General features: G+C 36.5%; 1 protein-coding gene across 2 annotated transcripts; it reads left to right on the top strand.

The window, feature by feature from the left end:
* Positions 1-7,597: 7,597 nt before the first annotated feature.
* On the top strand, positions 7,598-12,624 carry LOC129275668 (somatostatin receptor type 4-like). Of its 2 annotated transcripts, none has more exons than XM_064109769.1 (2): positions 7,598-8,149; positions 10,423-12,624. In XM_064109769.1, the coding sequence occupies exon 2, from the start codon at positions 10,472-10,474 to the stop codon at positions 11,468-11,470; it is 999 nt and encodes a 332-aa protein (XP_063965839.1). In that variant the 5' UTR covers positions 7,598-8,149; positions 10,423-10,471; the 3' UTR covers positions 11,471-12,624. The 2 variants fall into 2 exon arrangements, with proteins under 2 accessions (XP_063965839.1, XP_063965840.1); XM_064109770.1 differs by having other exon boundaries at positions 7,673-8,937.
* The last annotated feature ends 3,177 nt before the right edge of the window (positions 12,625-15,801 follow it).

Raw genomic sequence — 15,801 nt, 5'->3', positions numbered from 1 at the left:
GTGGTTATTCATCTTGATTCCCTTTCCCTTTTCTAAACATACTCTCCTCTCTCCCCTTCTCTCTCTCTCTCTTCTCTCTCTCTCTCTCTTTTGTTTGAGTGCATAGGGTCATGGATGTGTGTTGGGTTTGGGTGATTTTGTGTTCGATGTGTGAATGTATAATGATTATGTCTATTTGAATTGAATTATTTTTGTTAAATTTAATACTTGTAAAGGGGCACCTGCCTACAGGATTTCAATATTTTTGGTTACCTCTTACCATATGTTGATTTTTCTTTTACATGAATGTATAAATTATGTTTATTTGTTGTATGTGTTGCTGCATTTATATGTTATTTTACATTGTATTTAAATATTTTTATATGATTAATAAATGAATTGAATAGCGATTGGTATTTCACAGTTGGCCAAGTACATTGTTATAGCAACTTGTTAATGCATTCAAAGTAAAAATGCAACGAATACTTTCATAGAGTGTTCATTTGTGTGCTATTCTAGTCACTTGGTCTATACAATTTCTGCATCCTGCTATGTAAGGCATACTTACATAATATCTTGCTTTGAAATCTGCCTATCATAATGTAAAAAATGAAAGGTCATTTGACCAAAATTGCCCATGAGGTAAGTCCGAACTGGTCTATTAGGGAAAAGGAAGTTCAGTAATTACCAAAAATAGAATCGGTGTTGGATGGACAATCATATTCTTACACTTTGTCAGTCAGCTATATCAAACTTAAAAAAAAAAAATGAGAATGGGTTGGCTCGAATGACCCAGAAAGGCTAATTGCGGATCAAATTGCTTCCACGGTTTTGTGCTTGTGAAAGCTGATACCAACAATAGTCTTCGGGTATAAACATGCAATTCCCTTTTCCAAACGCGTCTGAAATTGTGTTGCCATGATAACCATAGGAGGATCGAGGGGCCCGGGCCCCCTCCCCCTCATTGCCGGAGCAAAAAAAAGGGGAAAGAAAGAAAAAAAGAAAAAGAAGGGAAAAGAGAGGAGAAAAAAAGGAAGAGGAGAAAGACCAGTGCAAAAAATAAGATGAGAGGAAGACTTGGAAAAGAAATTAATGTCACTATATAAAATTTTTCGCTCGCGTTGCCCATTAGGTGATTTACATATCTTGCTCAATATGGAGCTTAAAATATCAAGTTTTGGAGTCAATATACAAAACATATTTCAGCTCGGAAATCGAACTTTCGTTATTTTGTTTGATTTACAAATTGATTTTTAAGTCAGTTTTATGGTCTGAATATTAATATTTCCTGCTCGCACTGCGCTCGGAAAATTTGATTTGTCAGGTACCTATTATTTTCGTGTATTTCTTTAAGTTCTCAAAATATCCCTATTCAGGTCTGCTTGTCAAAAAGTGTCGGCTAGCGCTGCACGCTCGCATTTTGGTTGGTGAGTAGGGCCCTGGGAACGATTTTTTCGGTGGGGTGCTGGGAGCTATTTTTTTTTTGGAAATTTCATGTATTTTGTCCTGAAAATTGAAAATTTTAAGCAATGTTTGTGGTCCTGAACAAGATGCGTATGTAATAAATAATCACTGCGAGTGCAATCAGCGTGAGCAGATATTTTTTATATACGTTCTGGCCTGATCGAAAGGGACCTGTTATGAGGTTTGTTTGCGGTTATCCATGAAGACGATACATATATCAACAATCAAACGTTCCGACCTAAAAACTGGACATTCTAAGCACTTTTTGTAATCATGATTCATGAACAAGAAAGATATTTAACTATACAGTTGATGCGAGCGCGAAGCGCGAGTGGAAACAAAATTGAGATTCAGACCTCAAAACAGGACATTCTAAGCACTTTTCTAATCATAAACAGGACAGGTATATAACTATACAATTGATGCGAGCGTGAAGCACGAGCGGAAACAAAATTGAGATTTAAGACTCAAAACGGGACATTCTATTCATGTTTTGTAAATCAAGAAAATGATGGGTAATTAGGTATCTTCCTACATTAATGATGTGAGCGCGAAGCGCGAGCAGAAAATTATTGATATTCTGATCTGAAACTTTATAAGCACGTTTAAATGGGTACTCCACAGACTGATTGTAATATGGTGTGAACAAATAAAGAAAATTCAGACGTACAAAACAATGAAGTTTTGTTAAAAATCGGACAAGGAATATCACAGTTATTGTATTCTAAAGATTTGCATTACCTCGGTGAAACAGTTTAAGGCATGTCTTCATGAATATTCAATGAGCAAACTAATGATGTCATATCCCCACTTGTTATTTTGTATTTTATTATTTAAAATTAGGTTAATTAAATATTTTCCCTTCAAGAACCAAAAACAATTGAATTGACAACTGATATAGTGCATTATACATTCTTTGCTGCAACTTATTTCATTTTAAGGGAGACATATCATTCACACTTTTTCCATGTAATAAAATAAGAAAAAGTGCCATGTTGGTGAGTTATGTATAACACAATATTCAGTGTCGTACCGTGGGTCACGGCATTGGGGGGGGGGGGGGCACCAGCAAAATTTTTGAGTCACTAAGTGAGCGCGCAAAGCGCACCCAGTTGCCAGGTATACTGACCTAATAGACATTTTAAGGACAGTGCCATTAAACGGATATGTCTCTCACTGGACAAATAATTCGAGCGCGAAGCGCGAGCTTAAAATTTTTGATATTCAGACATAAAAAGGGACATTATAATCAATCTTTTGTAATCATGATACGTACCTGTCTCGCTACATAATGCGAGCGCGAAGCGCGAGCTGAAATTTTTGTAAATATTGACCCCAAAACAGGAAGATTTTAAGGACTATATTTTAGGAATCCATTAAGAGTATACACATCTCACCATAGTCATCTAATGCGAGTGCCAATAAGCGCTTGCTGATTTTGTTAGAATTCCATCTAAACATGCACATAAAGAACTTGTAATCATGATTAACATACCCATCTCACTAATCAAATCTTGCGAGCGCGAAGCCTGAGCTGAAAATTTAGGAAATTCAGACCTGAAGAGGGGCATTTTAAGGCTTGTTTGTAGGAATTCACGAAGACAATACGTAGTTAACTAACCAAATGATGCGAGCGCGAAGCGCGAGCTGAAAATTTTTGATATTCAGATTAGAAAAAGGGACATTTTAAGGACTGATTCTAGGAATTCATGGAGAGCAGACATTATTTCACCAATCCACTACTGCGAACGTAAGCACGGACAGGAAATGTTTTATATTAAGACCTTAAAATGGGGCAATCACTTTAAGTAGTCATGAAAAAGAAGCATACTATTGTACATAAAACAATAATAACTCGAAGTGCGAGGAAATATATTTGGCAGTTTGGTGTATATTGACTTGAAAACGGGAGGTTTTCATTATAATGAACAATAATGTCTTCTTTCCCATTTAGTTTCTCTTCCTTTCTCCCTCTTTTTCTCCTTTACCCCGTTTTTTTTTTTTTTTTGTCAGCCGATTGGGGGGGGGGGGGGCACGTGCCCCCATGCCCCCCGTAGTTACGCCACTGACAATATTAATTCTTTAACAAACTGAAAATCCCCATTTCATGACAGTTTATCAAAAATTTTGGCTCGAGATTTGCGCTCGCATTAATTGTTAAAAATATATCAACTCATGTATCCTATTCAAAAGTGCTTAAAGTGTCCAGTTTTCAGGCAATAACATTCACACATTTCACGCACTCATAGGCTTATTTGATTAATTAATAAGACATTTCAATAATTGAATCGTCCCTTTTTTCAGAATGGAATATCGACAAGTTTCACTTCGCGCTGAGGAAGAGGAATAGGAAGATAGTCATCATTTTCATATGATGACAAAATGTCCTTAGAATGTCCCGGTCCCATGTCAAAAAGCAATAATTATTAAAGATATCAGCTTTTATTATTAAAAGGTTAAAGGTCAAGTCCACCCAAGAAAATTGTTGATTTGAATCGATAGATAAAAATCAAACAAACATAACACTGCAAATTTCATCGAAATCGGATGTAAAATAAGAAAGTTATGACATTTTCAAGTTTCCCTTTTTTTCACAAAACAGTAAAATGCACAACTCAGCGATATGCAAATGAGAGAGTCGATGATGTCCATCACTCACTATTTATTTTGTTTTTTATTGTTTGAATAATACAATATTTCAATTTTTACAGATTTGACAATAAGGACCGACTTAACTTAACCATAAACTGTTAAAATAATGGTAAATCCACATGTTCAGTGAAAAATAAAACTTTGTTTCACTTGACAAGGAGGAGAAAATTAGAATATTTCATATTTCATATAATAAAATACAAAAGAAATAGTGAGTGGATGACGTCATCAGTCTGCCAATTTGCACACCGACCAGGATGTGCATATAACTGTTGTGTGAAAATTTAGCGAAACTTTAAAATGTCATAACTTTCTTAATTTACATCCGATTTTGATAAAATTTTCAGTGTTTTGCTTGTTGAATTTTTCTCCTTTTTTTCAAATCAACTTTTTGTTGTGGTGGACTTGTCCTTTTAGTGCGATTCATATCCACCTCATAGTTTTCCTACAAAGTGCTTGAAATAAAGAAATTAAATTTACCCTTTTTAGATCGGAATATCAAATATTTTAAGGCCTCACTTCGCGCTCGCTCTATTTATTTTCATGATTAAAAAATGCATTCAGAATGCCCAGATTCTAAGTCAGATTATCAGATATTTTCGGCTCGCACTTTGCGCTCGCATTATTAATGTAGGAAGATCCCCAAGTACTCATAATTTTCATGAATTACAAAAATGAATAGAGTGCCTCGTATTTAGGTCTAAGTCTCGAACTTTTCCGCTCGAGCTTCGCGCTCGCATCAATTGTTTATTTATATACCTATCCTGTTCACGATTACAAAAAGTGCTTGGAATTTCCATTATTTTGGTAGAAATGTCAAAAATTATCAGCTCGTGCTTTGCGCTTGCATTCTTTGATTGTTGAAAATATGTAACGTGTCGTATGCAAGCTTTCCTTAACAGTACACTTTTCGATCAGATCAAAACGTATATCAACAATTTTTGGTCGCGCTTCGCGCTCGCAGTAACTATTTAGTTGCATTAGCATCTCTTCATGATCACAAACATTGCCCAGAATTATTCGACAAAATACAATAAATTCATATTTAAAAAATCAGCTCGCGCGAAGCGCTCGCACTTTTTAAATAAGGCTTATGAGATTATCATATATTTATGTTGATTTATAAGTATAAAGCTTAGAAGTGACTATTAGGACTACCCCTTCAAACAAACAAACAGAAATCAACTTCGAGCGGCCGATCGGGGACAATATGGCTGAAAATCCCCCCCCCCCCTATTGGCGAAGGCTGGATCCGCCCCTGATGAAAACTGCATGTTATTGCCAAAACCCTCGAAAAATATTTTTCTTTATTTCTGCCGTTGCTCTTTAAATTTGCTTCAAATATTTATCTTTGGTAAAGACATTAAAGATTCATTTCCAAGTGTGTTAAAACTGCGTGTTACCATGGTAAGGGCATAGGCGGGGCTATCAATAACTTCAGTGGTATTTCTAATTGCATTGTGATATGCATGTTGCAGTGAGTTGGGAAGTCCCTGCATTTTGTGTGAATATGACGTTATGTTTGTCTTCGGATAACTATCCTTGGTTAGTAAACCAAAAGAAACTGTACATGTCAACAATAAATTGTGGTTTACCGCAATTAAATTGTAGCACTCAAAGAGAGAAACAGAGTAGATATCAATTTCATAATAATATTGAAATATGGTTATAAAAAAACTTTCATCTTATGTTTACTGGTAATATTGATATGAAGCACTCAGAGATACGATACGGTTGAATTCGGGGGGGGGGGGGCGATGTATTGATGGATATGTCCACATGCAAACAAGGGGAAGGTAGTAGTAAATAGTGGAAGAAGTAGTTGTAATGACAATTGTGGTAGAAGAAGAAGAAGTAAAAGAAGAAGAAGAAGGAGAATGAGAAGAAGAAGAAGGAAAAGAAGAAGAAGGAGGAGGAGGAGGAAGAGGAGGAGAAGAAGAAGAATTAAGAAGAAGGAAAGAAGGAGAAGAAGGAGGAGGAGAAGGATGAGAAGAAGAAGAGGAGGAGAGAAGGAGAGAATAATGAGGGTGAGGAAAAGGAAGATAATAAAAAGGAGAAAGAGAAGTTGAAGTACATGGCTGCTAAGACAACGATCAAAGACGGTAGTGAAGTCATGGTATCGATCTAGTAAGAAAGATGGGAATTATAAACCGGAGCTATACTTTTTAATTTCAATTCTATTTGAATTATTAATTTTATTTCAAGCTAACATCAGGTCCTATTCTACCCAGTACCAAGTGTAACACATACAGCGGGAGTGATATAATTTCAAATTTTAATCGAAACCTTGACGTTGTAAGCGATATTGATTGAATGATTTTGCGGTTTCACGCTTTCCATTTTGTCTTGAATGATGTAACCAAAAGCATGATTCGTGAACTAACCTAGTTTGTTCTTTCGATCTTGCATCACTGAGTATCTAATAATAGAACACAATGCGTATGCTTCATGGTCTTTTTTTACTTGTTTCTTTATTATGAGAGGCTATTAGTTTCTTTAAAAAAAATACAAAGGCCATGTAAGGTTATGATCAAAGCATATTCACACAACCTATAAAGCGCATATATGTATTATTAATTATAAATGTATAGATGAGGGGGGGGGGGGGGGCTTTGGGGTCATGCCCCCTCCCCTGCCACACTGTAAAAACTGGGGTGTTAAAACTGACACCAGTTGGTGTTAATAGAGGACCACACCGTGAGGTGTTAAAATTGCACCCTAGAGATTAAACATAACACCAAAGCGTGTAAATGTAACAACCAAAGGTGTTGTAATGACACCTATAGGTGTAAAACTAACACCACCAATTCAACACCGGTGTAAAATAACTGGTGTGGTCCTCTATGTACACCGGTTAACACCACAGTTTTTGCTGTGCACCCAATAGTTTCCCGACCAAGAACAAATAGGGAGGGGGCGGAAAGAAAGAAAATGAAAAAGGATGAAACGTTATATCTTTCTCTGGATATTATGTCAAAATCTCTTCCCGAAATCAATTTGGAATTGACAATGTCAAAATATTTGCCCAACTCACTTCGCTCTCTTCCAACTTTGTAGAAATTTGGCCGCATTCGCATATGTCTGGCCCCCTCAACGATTTTGACTCATGACGCCACTGATGTATGAATAGATGAATTGTAGCATATACATCTAGTGCGCCGTGCATATCATACTTTATCTTCAAGACAGCTTTCAATATTTTTTTTATTACTTTCTTAAATATAGGCATCATTTGCCTATGAAAACCTCAACCTTGAATTTTTTAATATATAAATTTCCTCATTTTAAGCTCCACTCTAAAAATTTCACATATGGAATATCATTCATGACATCTCTCGTCAACCGTCTGCTGAATTGACTCAATAAAGGTACATTTATATAACTTCCTCTAGTTCAGCTTCCGCTAATTATGAAAATACATATTTGTTGGAATATATCCTTTCTATTATTACCATCGTGGTGTCTGACGTCACCGTAATCAACAACAGACAATGCGTATCGCGATGGAGCTAAACCATGTAAAAAGGTTTATATGTTTATTTCAAATGATATAAAGACTTTAATATAAAATGAAAATACGTAGTTATTCGGCTATCACTGGCTGTACACTGCATGGAGATGTAGATCGAACTGTGTTTATGCATCAATGAGGTCATCTTGTACCATCTCTGACTTTCTACATGGACTCCCATCCGAGGGGCGCACTAGTTAACCGATTACTGATGCCCAATTATATTGACTGTTGCAGAATGTCAATTCACTGACGCTCCATATTAGGCCTACACGGAAATTAAAGTACGCACATCATTCAAAACGCATTTACTGTCTTCGCTAATTATTGCCCTGAATTGACTGATATTTATAAGTGCTTTTGAGCGACCGTTAATTATTTAGAAGTGAGATAGGCCTACGCAGGAGGGGCGCTTGTGGTAGCATTGTTTCTCATTCCATATTGCTCAGATGATGATTCCATTACCGACGGAAGAACCTCTAAAATTCCACGCATATCAACGTTGTGTGATACATGTGCAATCCCTACTCAACGGCAATCCAGGTGAGAATGCTTTGCTTCTTTTTAATGTCGAAGAAATTTTGAATTAAACACTCATTGCCAGCATTCTACATGTATATACTGTCGTTGTTTTATTTAGTGAACCACCACGAAATGCCATTTAATTTGTCCCCTGTCCCGGATTCCTTCGTTGCTATAGGAACAAAGTGTCTCGCAACACAATTAATGTGTGCATATACTGTATAATGCACTGTGAACATGGTAAAATCTTATATTATGGAGACAATTCAAGACTGTGGACACCGGGGTCTCTGTAGTTTGAATGCTCACAGTTTGTTAGTGGACAGTTTTAAGATGAAATAACGCACTGTAAGCACATTGTGAACCCACTGTGAACAGTCTGTGTACACACTGGACGCATTATGTGATCACACTCTGAATGCACTGTGAACACACTGTGAATGCACTGTGAACCCACTGTGAATGCACTGTGAAAAGTCTGTGAACACACTCTGAACCCACACTGAACGCACTGTAATCACACTGTGAATGCACTATGAACACACTGTGAAAAGTCTATGAACACACTCTGAACCCACTGTGGACACACTGAACGCACTGTAATCACACTGTGAATGCACTATGAACACACTATGAACAGTCTGTGAACGCACATTGAACCCACTGTGAACATCATGTGAACACACTGTTGAACAGTATGTACACACTGCACTGTAAACCTCCTGTGAATACATTGAAAGTACTGTCAACACACTGTAAACATATGTGAACCCACTGTGAGCGCACTGTGAACACACTGTGAACATATTGTAAGACTCATTCTGTGATACTGTGTTTTTCCATTAGGATCACAGTACTACACACCAAAAGTATTGTACTTGAATCGCTTTACTATATATTGAAAAAAATAATAGAATTTTCTTGTCATATTAACGAATAACATAAGTTTTTTTACTAGAATAATCTATTTTCTACAAGGAATTCTTGAGTCACTCTGATGTTTTTTATTGCTTAGGATGTCCATTTTATAATGGAAAACATTATTTTGTGGATAAAGGAGGGGTACAAGCTGATAAATACATGCGACACTGCTAATAATGACTCACTATAAAACTTTTTTTTATGGATGGGGACACAAATCAGAATTTGAATAATATATGCCCCTTTATGTTTTGCACTTTATCGCGTTTATTACCTAAAATAGATATACATGCCATTCTCAGAAAAGGGATGTGCTCTATTGATTGAGTGTAATTATTTATGTAAGCAGAGTATCTAACTCTTTAAACTCAAAAGCACTGCATTAAACTGCAAATACGGTATTCGTTTAACGTGGGTTGTGAGGAATTAGAATTACGGCAATTTAAACATCAGATAGAAGGGCACAATAATCATTACATGTAAAATTTATTTTCCATGACAATGCAAATAGACAGTATCCAATTGACAAAGAAAAACATCCTGTCCCCTTGATATTACAGGAAATCAGATTTTGTGATTTGAGGCCATTGTAGGGTAAGGGATATTGTTTAATAATCATTGAATTATGTCAGGTGATAAATTAAGTCACTAAACTTTGATGTTTATACAAATGCCAATTCTAAATATATTATAAAGCTAGTGATATTCAAATTTTAATATTTAATTTCAACCATCGGCGATCGAGGTATGCTCATAACACGAACAATCAGAATCAGTTTACTCCTAAGAAAATCATTTCTATATTTCACCTCTTTTAAAAGCATATACTAGTCATCACTAGCGTACCTACGGGGGGGGGGGGGCAGGGGGGGGCACTCTGCCCCCCCCTGACGAGCCACAACCCATACAAAAGTCATATACCTGCCCCCCTGACGAGCTTAAAATACCTTTTTTGCCCCCCCCCCCCTGACGAGCTTGAAGACCTTTATTGCCCCCCCCCCCTGATGAGCTTGAAGACCTTTTTTTTTTTTTTTTTTTTTTTGCTTGTCAATTTTTTTTCTGGTACGAAAACCTTCATTTTTTTATTGAAGACCTTCTTTTTTTATTTATTTTTTTTATTTATTTTTTTTGCTTGTCAAATTTTTTGGCGGCTGATTTTGCCCCCCCCCCCTGTGAAAAATCCTAGGTACGCCACTGCTAGTCATGTTAGCGTTCTTTCTTTGATTGTTATTCTCATTATTTGGCGTGGGTGTAACATAAAATTATACGCTTTATGTTTACAACCAATTTAAGTGTTTCTACATTCAACTAGGTTTGACGTAGAGTTACAATTGTGCTTATTTTCATAATAATTTGTTTCTTTTATTTTGCAGGGCACTTCAAGTGACATAACCTTGATAATATAACTACCCAGAGACAGGTATGGATACTACTGAATCTCTCGTCAACCTTTCTCAATCTGCAACAAGCGACCCGATAACAAAGGAGACGAAGCCGCTTTTAATCGCATCAGCTTGTATCCTCATCGTCATCTGTTTCATCGGTGTCGTCGGGAACCTGTTTGTGATCGTAGCAGTGTTGTTATCCCGTCGTCTCCATACCGCAACCAATGCTTTCATCGTAACACTGAGCTGTGTCGATACCTTGAGCGCTCTTGCTCTACCGTTTCAGGCGGGGGCGCTGCTCGGCGCCGCGAGCAGTCATCAGACACCGTATATCCTGGTCTGTGAAGTGGTGGGTGCGTTGACTTGTGTCGTCAACTTCTGGAGTTTCAGTCTCCTCGTCATCATCGCATTCAACCGGTACGTCGTCGTAACAAGACCGCCTCAAACGCAGCAGAAACTCTTCTCTCCGGGCAAGATCGCAGCCGTTCTCGTGATCGTACTGGGTTTTCCCATTTTGATGCTCATAATCTTCCTGATAGTAGATCGTGTTCACTTTGGCTTGTTTAACCATCTATGTGGTGTCGTTAAAGGAGCCATGTTCAATTACCTCTTCGGGGCATGTACTTTGACATCAATGGCTGCAATGGCCTTCTGCTACATCAGTATCTATATGCACGTTCGAGATCATGTACGGAAAGTCAGAAATAGCATTCGTGCGAGCACTAATAGCATAAGGGTACGCAGAGAAGAACGACGTGATCTTGACCAGCAGATTACGAGGAACCTCTTCACCGTTGTCCTGTGTTACTTTGTGTGTCTTGCTCCTGCAACGGTGACGTTTTTCACAAGCATTCATCCGACATTGTTTGTAATTTTCTTTCTTATCATGTCGGTGAATTACTGTTTGAATCCGATCATCTATGCGTGGAGACATCCGGTGTTTCGAAAGGTGTTCCGTTGCATGCTAACACGTCGCTTTGAGGACATCGAAGATCCATCACATTGGGTCCGAAATATGCTTACTCAGTCGACTTAGGTTTTGACAGCATTTCCAAAGGACTTATCAGCGGCAAGATAAGCTCAATTTACTCATTGGAGTATATCAGATCTGAGCAATGGGGGCGGCCGTGATAATAGCAATATATTGAGTTGAAATTCAAAAATTTATGGGCCCCAATATCTCAATTTGCTATTACTTACAAAAAAATACTAGCCTATCGTACTGGCTTAAAGAGGTACTCTGGGCTGAAAATATTTATATCTAAATAAATAGAGTTAAATTCACAAATCAAAATCTGATAAAAAATATCGAATTTATTGAATTTTAAAGTTTAGCATTATTTTCTTAAAATAGGTATATGCACGTCGTCGTGAATATTCATTAGGTGGGTTGATGATGTCGCATCCCACTTTCCTTTTTCTTAGGCTATTACATGAAATCATAATTGTTTCCTTCATGTGTGAATTATGTGTCTCCTCTATAATGAAATAAGTTGCAGCAATGAATATATAATGCACTAAATCAATTGTCAATCCAAAATTGTCAGTTATTGGTAGAATGAATAAACCTAATTTCATGTAATAAAATACAAAAGAACAAGTGGGGAAATGACATCATCAATTTGCTCATTGAATGTTCATAAAGACATGCCTGGAACCGTTTCACCGAAATAATGCAAATCTTTAAAATGCCATAACTTTGTTATTCATTTTCCGATTTTGATAAACTTTTCAGTGTTTTATTTGTCTGATTTTTCTTTATCTCTTTAATTCATATCATTTCCAGCCCGGAGTATCCCTTTAAGTTTATTTATTTTTGGGACTTTTCGTGTCTCTTGATATCTGTTTAACATGAAGAAAATGGGCAGTGACAAAGAACAAATATGGGGTAACATGGAACAAAATGTCAGTGTTAAATTACGGAAGATTAACGACAGAGTAAAGCTTTATGTCCAAGTAACAATCAAACTGCCCAGAGGCGAGATAAAATTTGAAGAGTTCCATTTCGTTAAATCAGAAGAGGGATCTTTTCACCAAGAATTTTATAAGGATGTCTTTATTGAATGAATTACGAGGCAAATTTTGCTTTAGATATAACTTCGCAGTAGGTGGGAGCAGTATTTCAACGGACTGGTTTAAGGGGGATAATACGATAGAAGAGGATGCACTTAAAGGACAAGTCCACCCTCCAAAAAAGAAGAAAAAAAAAATAACACTGAAAATTTCATCAAAATCGGATGTAAAATAAGAAAGTTATGGCATTTTAAAGTTTCTCTAAATTAAAAACAGTTATATGCACATCCTGGTCTGTATGCAAAAGAGGAGACTGATGACGTCATCCACTCACTATTTCTTTTGTATCTAATTATATGAAATATTTTAACTTTCTCCTCATTGTCAAGTGAAACAACGATCAATTACTCTCTGAACATGTAGAATTAGCATTGTTTAATATTATATGCTTCTGTCAAGATGGTCATTATTGTTAAATCTAGAAAAAATGAAATATTGTATAATTCAAACAGTAAAAACAAAAGAAATAGTGAGTGAGGGACATCATCAACAGTCTCATTTGCATGTCACTGAGTTGTGCATATCCCTGTTTTTGTGAAAAATAAGCGAAACTTTAAATTGTCATAACTTTCTTCTTTTACATCCGATTTTGATGAAATTTTCAGCGTTATGTTATTTTGATTTTTCTCATCTATTCAAATCAACATTTCTCTTGGGTGGACTTAACCTTTAATGTATATCAGAATGAAGAGCAATTTGTTTGTCTAAAAAAGAACAATAATACTAAGGTAAACGCCACTATAGTGACGCTGTGATGAAAATAATAAAAACGCGTAAGATTTTGAATAATTCTTTCAAGAAATAAAAAGCAGATACAATCTTGAAAGGTAGTAAACAAAAGTAATTCGCATTTGAAATTTATATTAAATTTTTATGCTGAAAAATCATGTTTAGTCATATATAAATGTTTTATAACACAAGGATAGTAAAGGTCATTTAAGAGTTTTATGTCGTATTTATTTGGAGATGAGGGTTGTGTAGAGAATAGCATACATTGCAACGGTTGATTTATGCCCAAATGACCAGAATGATGAAATATTTTCAATAAAATAAAATATAATATAATGTGGTAATGTCTTTAATTTTGATTATGTTTAGTGAAAAAACAACATATTTTGCTCTAACCTGCTCTAACCAAATTTCCTATAAATCGACACTGAGCATTGATTTTTATTTCATTTATTTGTATTGAAAATACATAAGGGAATTCAATAAATGAAGCTTAATCTGTGATTCCCAGTGATTACATCCTTAGGTTTTATCAAGCGTAATGTGTTGGATTGGAACACTCTTTTATACCAGTGGAGAAAAACGACAAGAAGCAGTCAAGAAAACGAACGGAGAGAACGGATGATGAAAGGAGAATTATGATGGACCACTTTCCCCATCTTCTTTAGATCTGAATACCTTCTTGTTAATGCATCGTCACAGGGTGTGATCCGCGTACGGGGGATAGTGGTGATGATGGTGATGATGATGATGATGGCGATGATGATGATGATGCTGCTGATGATGGTGATGATGGTGATGGTGATGATGAAAATAATGATGGTGATGATGATGTGATGAGGATGATGATGATGATTATTATTATGATGATTATTATTATGATGATGGTGATGATGAAGATAATGGTGATGATTTCGATGAGGATGATATGATGGCGATGATGGTGATGTTGATGATAATGATTAAGACGGTGAAAATGTGGATATGGATAATTAATTAATTTGAATACCTTCCTGTTAATGCATCGTCACAGGGTGCGATCCGCGTACGGGGGATAATGGTGATGATGATGGTGATGATGATGATGATGGTGACGAAGAAAATAATGATGATGATGATAGTGGTGATGATGATGATGATGGTGATGAGGATGATGATGATTATTATGATGATGATGGTGATGATGAAGATGATTTTGATGAGGATGATATGATGGCGATGATGGTGATGTTGATGATTATGGTTAAGACGGTGAAAATGTGGATATGGATAATTAATTCATTTGAATACCTTCTTGTTAATGCATCGGCACAGGGTGCGATCCGCGTACGGGGGATAATGGTGATGATGGTGATGATGATGATGATGATGGTGGTGATGATGGTGATGACCATTATGGTGATGAGGATAATGATGATGATGATAGTGGTGATGATGGTGATTATGATGATGGTGATGAGGATGATGATTATTATGATGATGATGGTGATGATGAAGATGATGGTGATGATTTTGTTGAGGATGATATGATGGCGATGATGGTGATGTTGATGATAATGATTAAGACGGTGAAAATGTGGATATGGATAATTAATTAATTTGAATACCTTCTTGTTAATGCATCGGCACAGGGTGCGATCCGCGTACGGGGGATAATGGTGATGATGATGGTGATGATGATGATGATGGTGACGAAGAAAATAATGATGATGATGATAGTTGTGATGATGATGATGATGGTGATGAGGATGATGATGATTATTATGATGATGATGGTGATGATGAAGATGATTTTGATGAGGATGATATGATGGCGATGATGGTGATGTTGATGATTATGGTTAAGACGGTGAAAATGTGGATATGGATAATTAATTCATTTGAATACCTTCTTGTTAATGCATCGGCACAGGGTGCGATCCGCGTACGGGGGATAATGGCGATGATGGTGATGATGATGATGATGATAGTGGTGGTGATGATGATGATGATGATGATGCTGATGCTGCTGATGATGGTTATGATGATGAGGATGATGATGAAGATGATAGTGGTGATAGTGGTGGTGATGATGATGATGGTGATGATGATGAGGATGATATGATGGCGATGATGGTAATGTTGATGATAATGATTAAGACGGTGAAAATGTGGATATGGATAATTAATTAATTTGAATACCTTCTTGTAAATGCATCGGCAGAGGGTGCGATCCGCGTACGGGGGATAATGGTGATGATGATGATGATGATGGCGATGATGATGATGATGCTGCTGATGATGGTGATGATGAAAATAATGATGATGATGATAGTGGTGATGATGGTGATGATGATGATTATTATGATGATGATGGTGATGATGAAGATGATGGTGATGATTTTGTTGAGGATGATATGATGGCGATGATGGTGATGTTGATGATAATGATTAAGACGGTGAAAATGTGGATATGGATAATTAATTAATTTGAATACCTTCTTGTAAATGCATCGGCACAGGGTGCGATCCGCGTACGGGGGATAATGGCGATGATGGTGATGATGATGATGATGATAAACATGA

Source organism: Lytechinus pictus, chromosome 14, assembly GCF_037042905.1.
Source record: "Lytechinus pictus isolate F3 Inbred chromosome 14, Lp3.0, whole genome shotgun sequence".
NCBI lineage: Eukaryota > Metazoa > Echinodermata > Echinoidea > Temnopleuroida > Toxopneustidae > Lytechinus > Lytechinus pictus.
The sequence above is the reverse complement of the archived record's forward strand: the minus strand, read 5'-3'. Positions and strand labels throughout refer to the sequence as shown.

What these genes read in the sequence shown, in the direction of transcription:
- LOC129275668 (XM_064109769.1), top strand. Translation starts at nt 10,472, where the DNA reads ATGGATACTACTGAATCTCTCGTCAACCTTTCTCAATCTGCAACAAGC.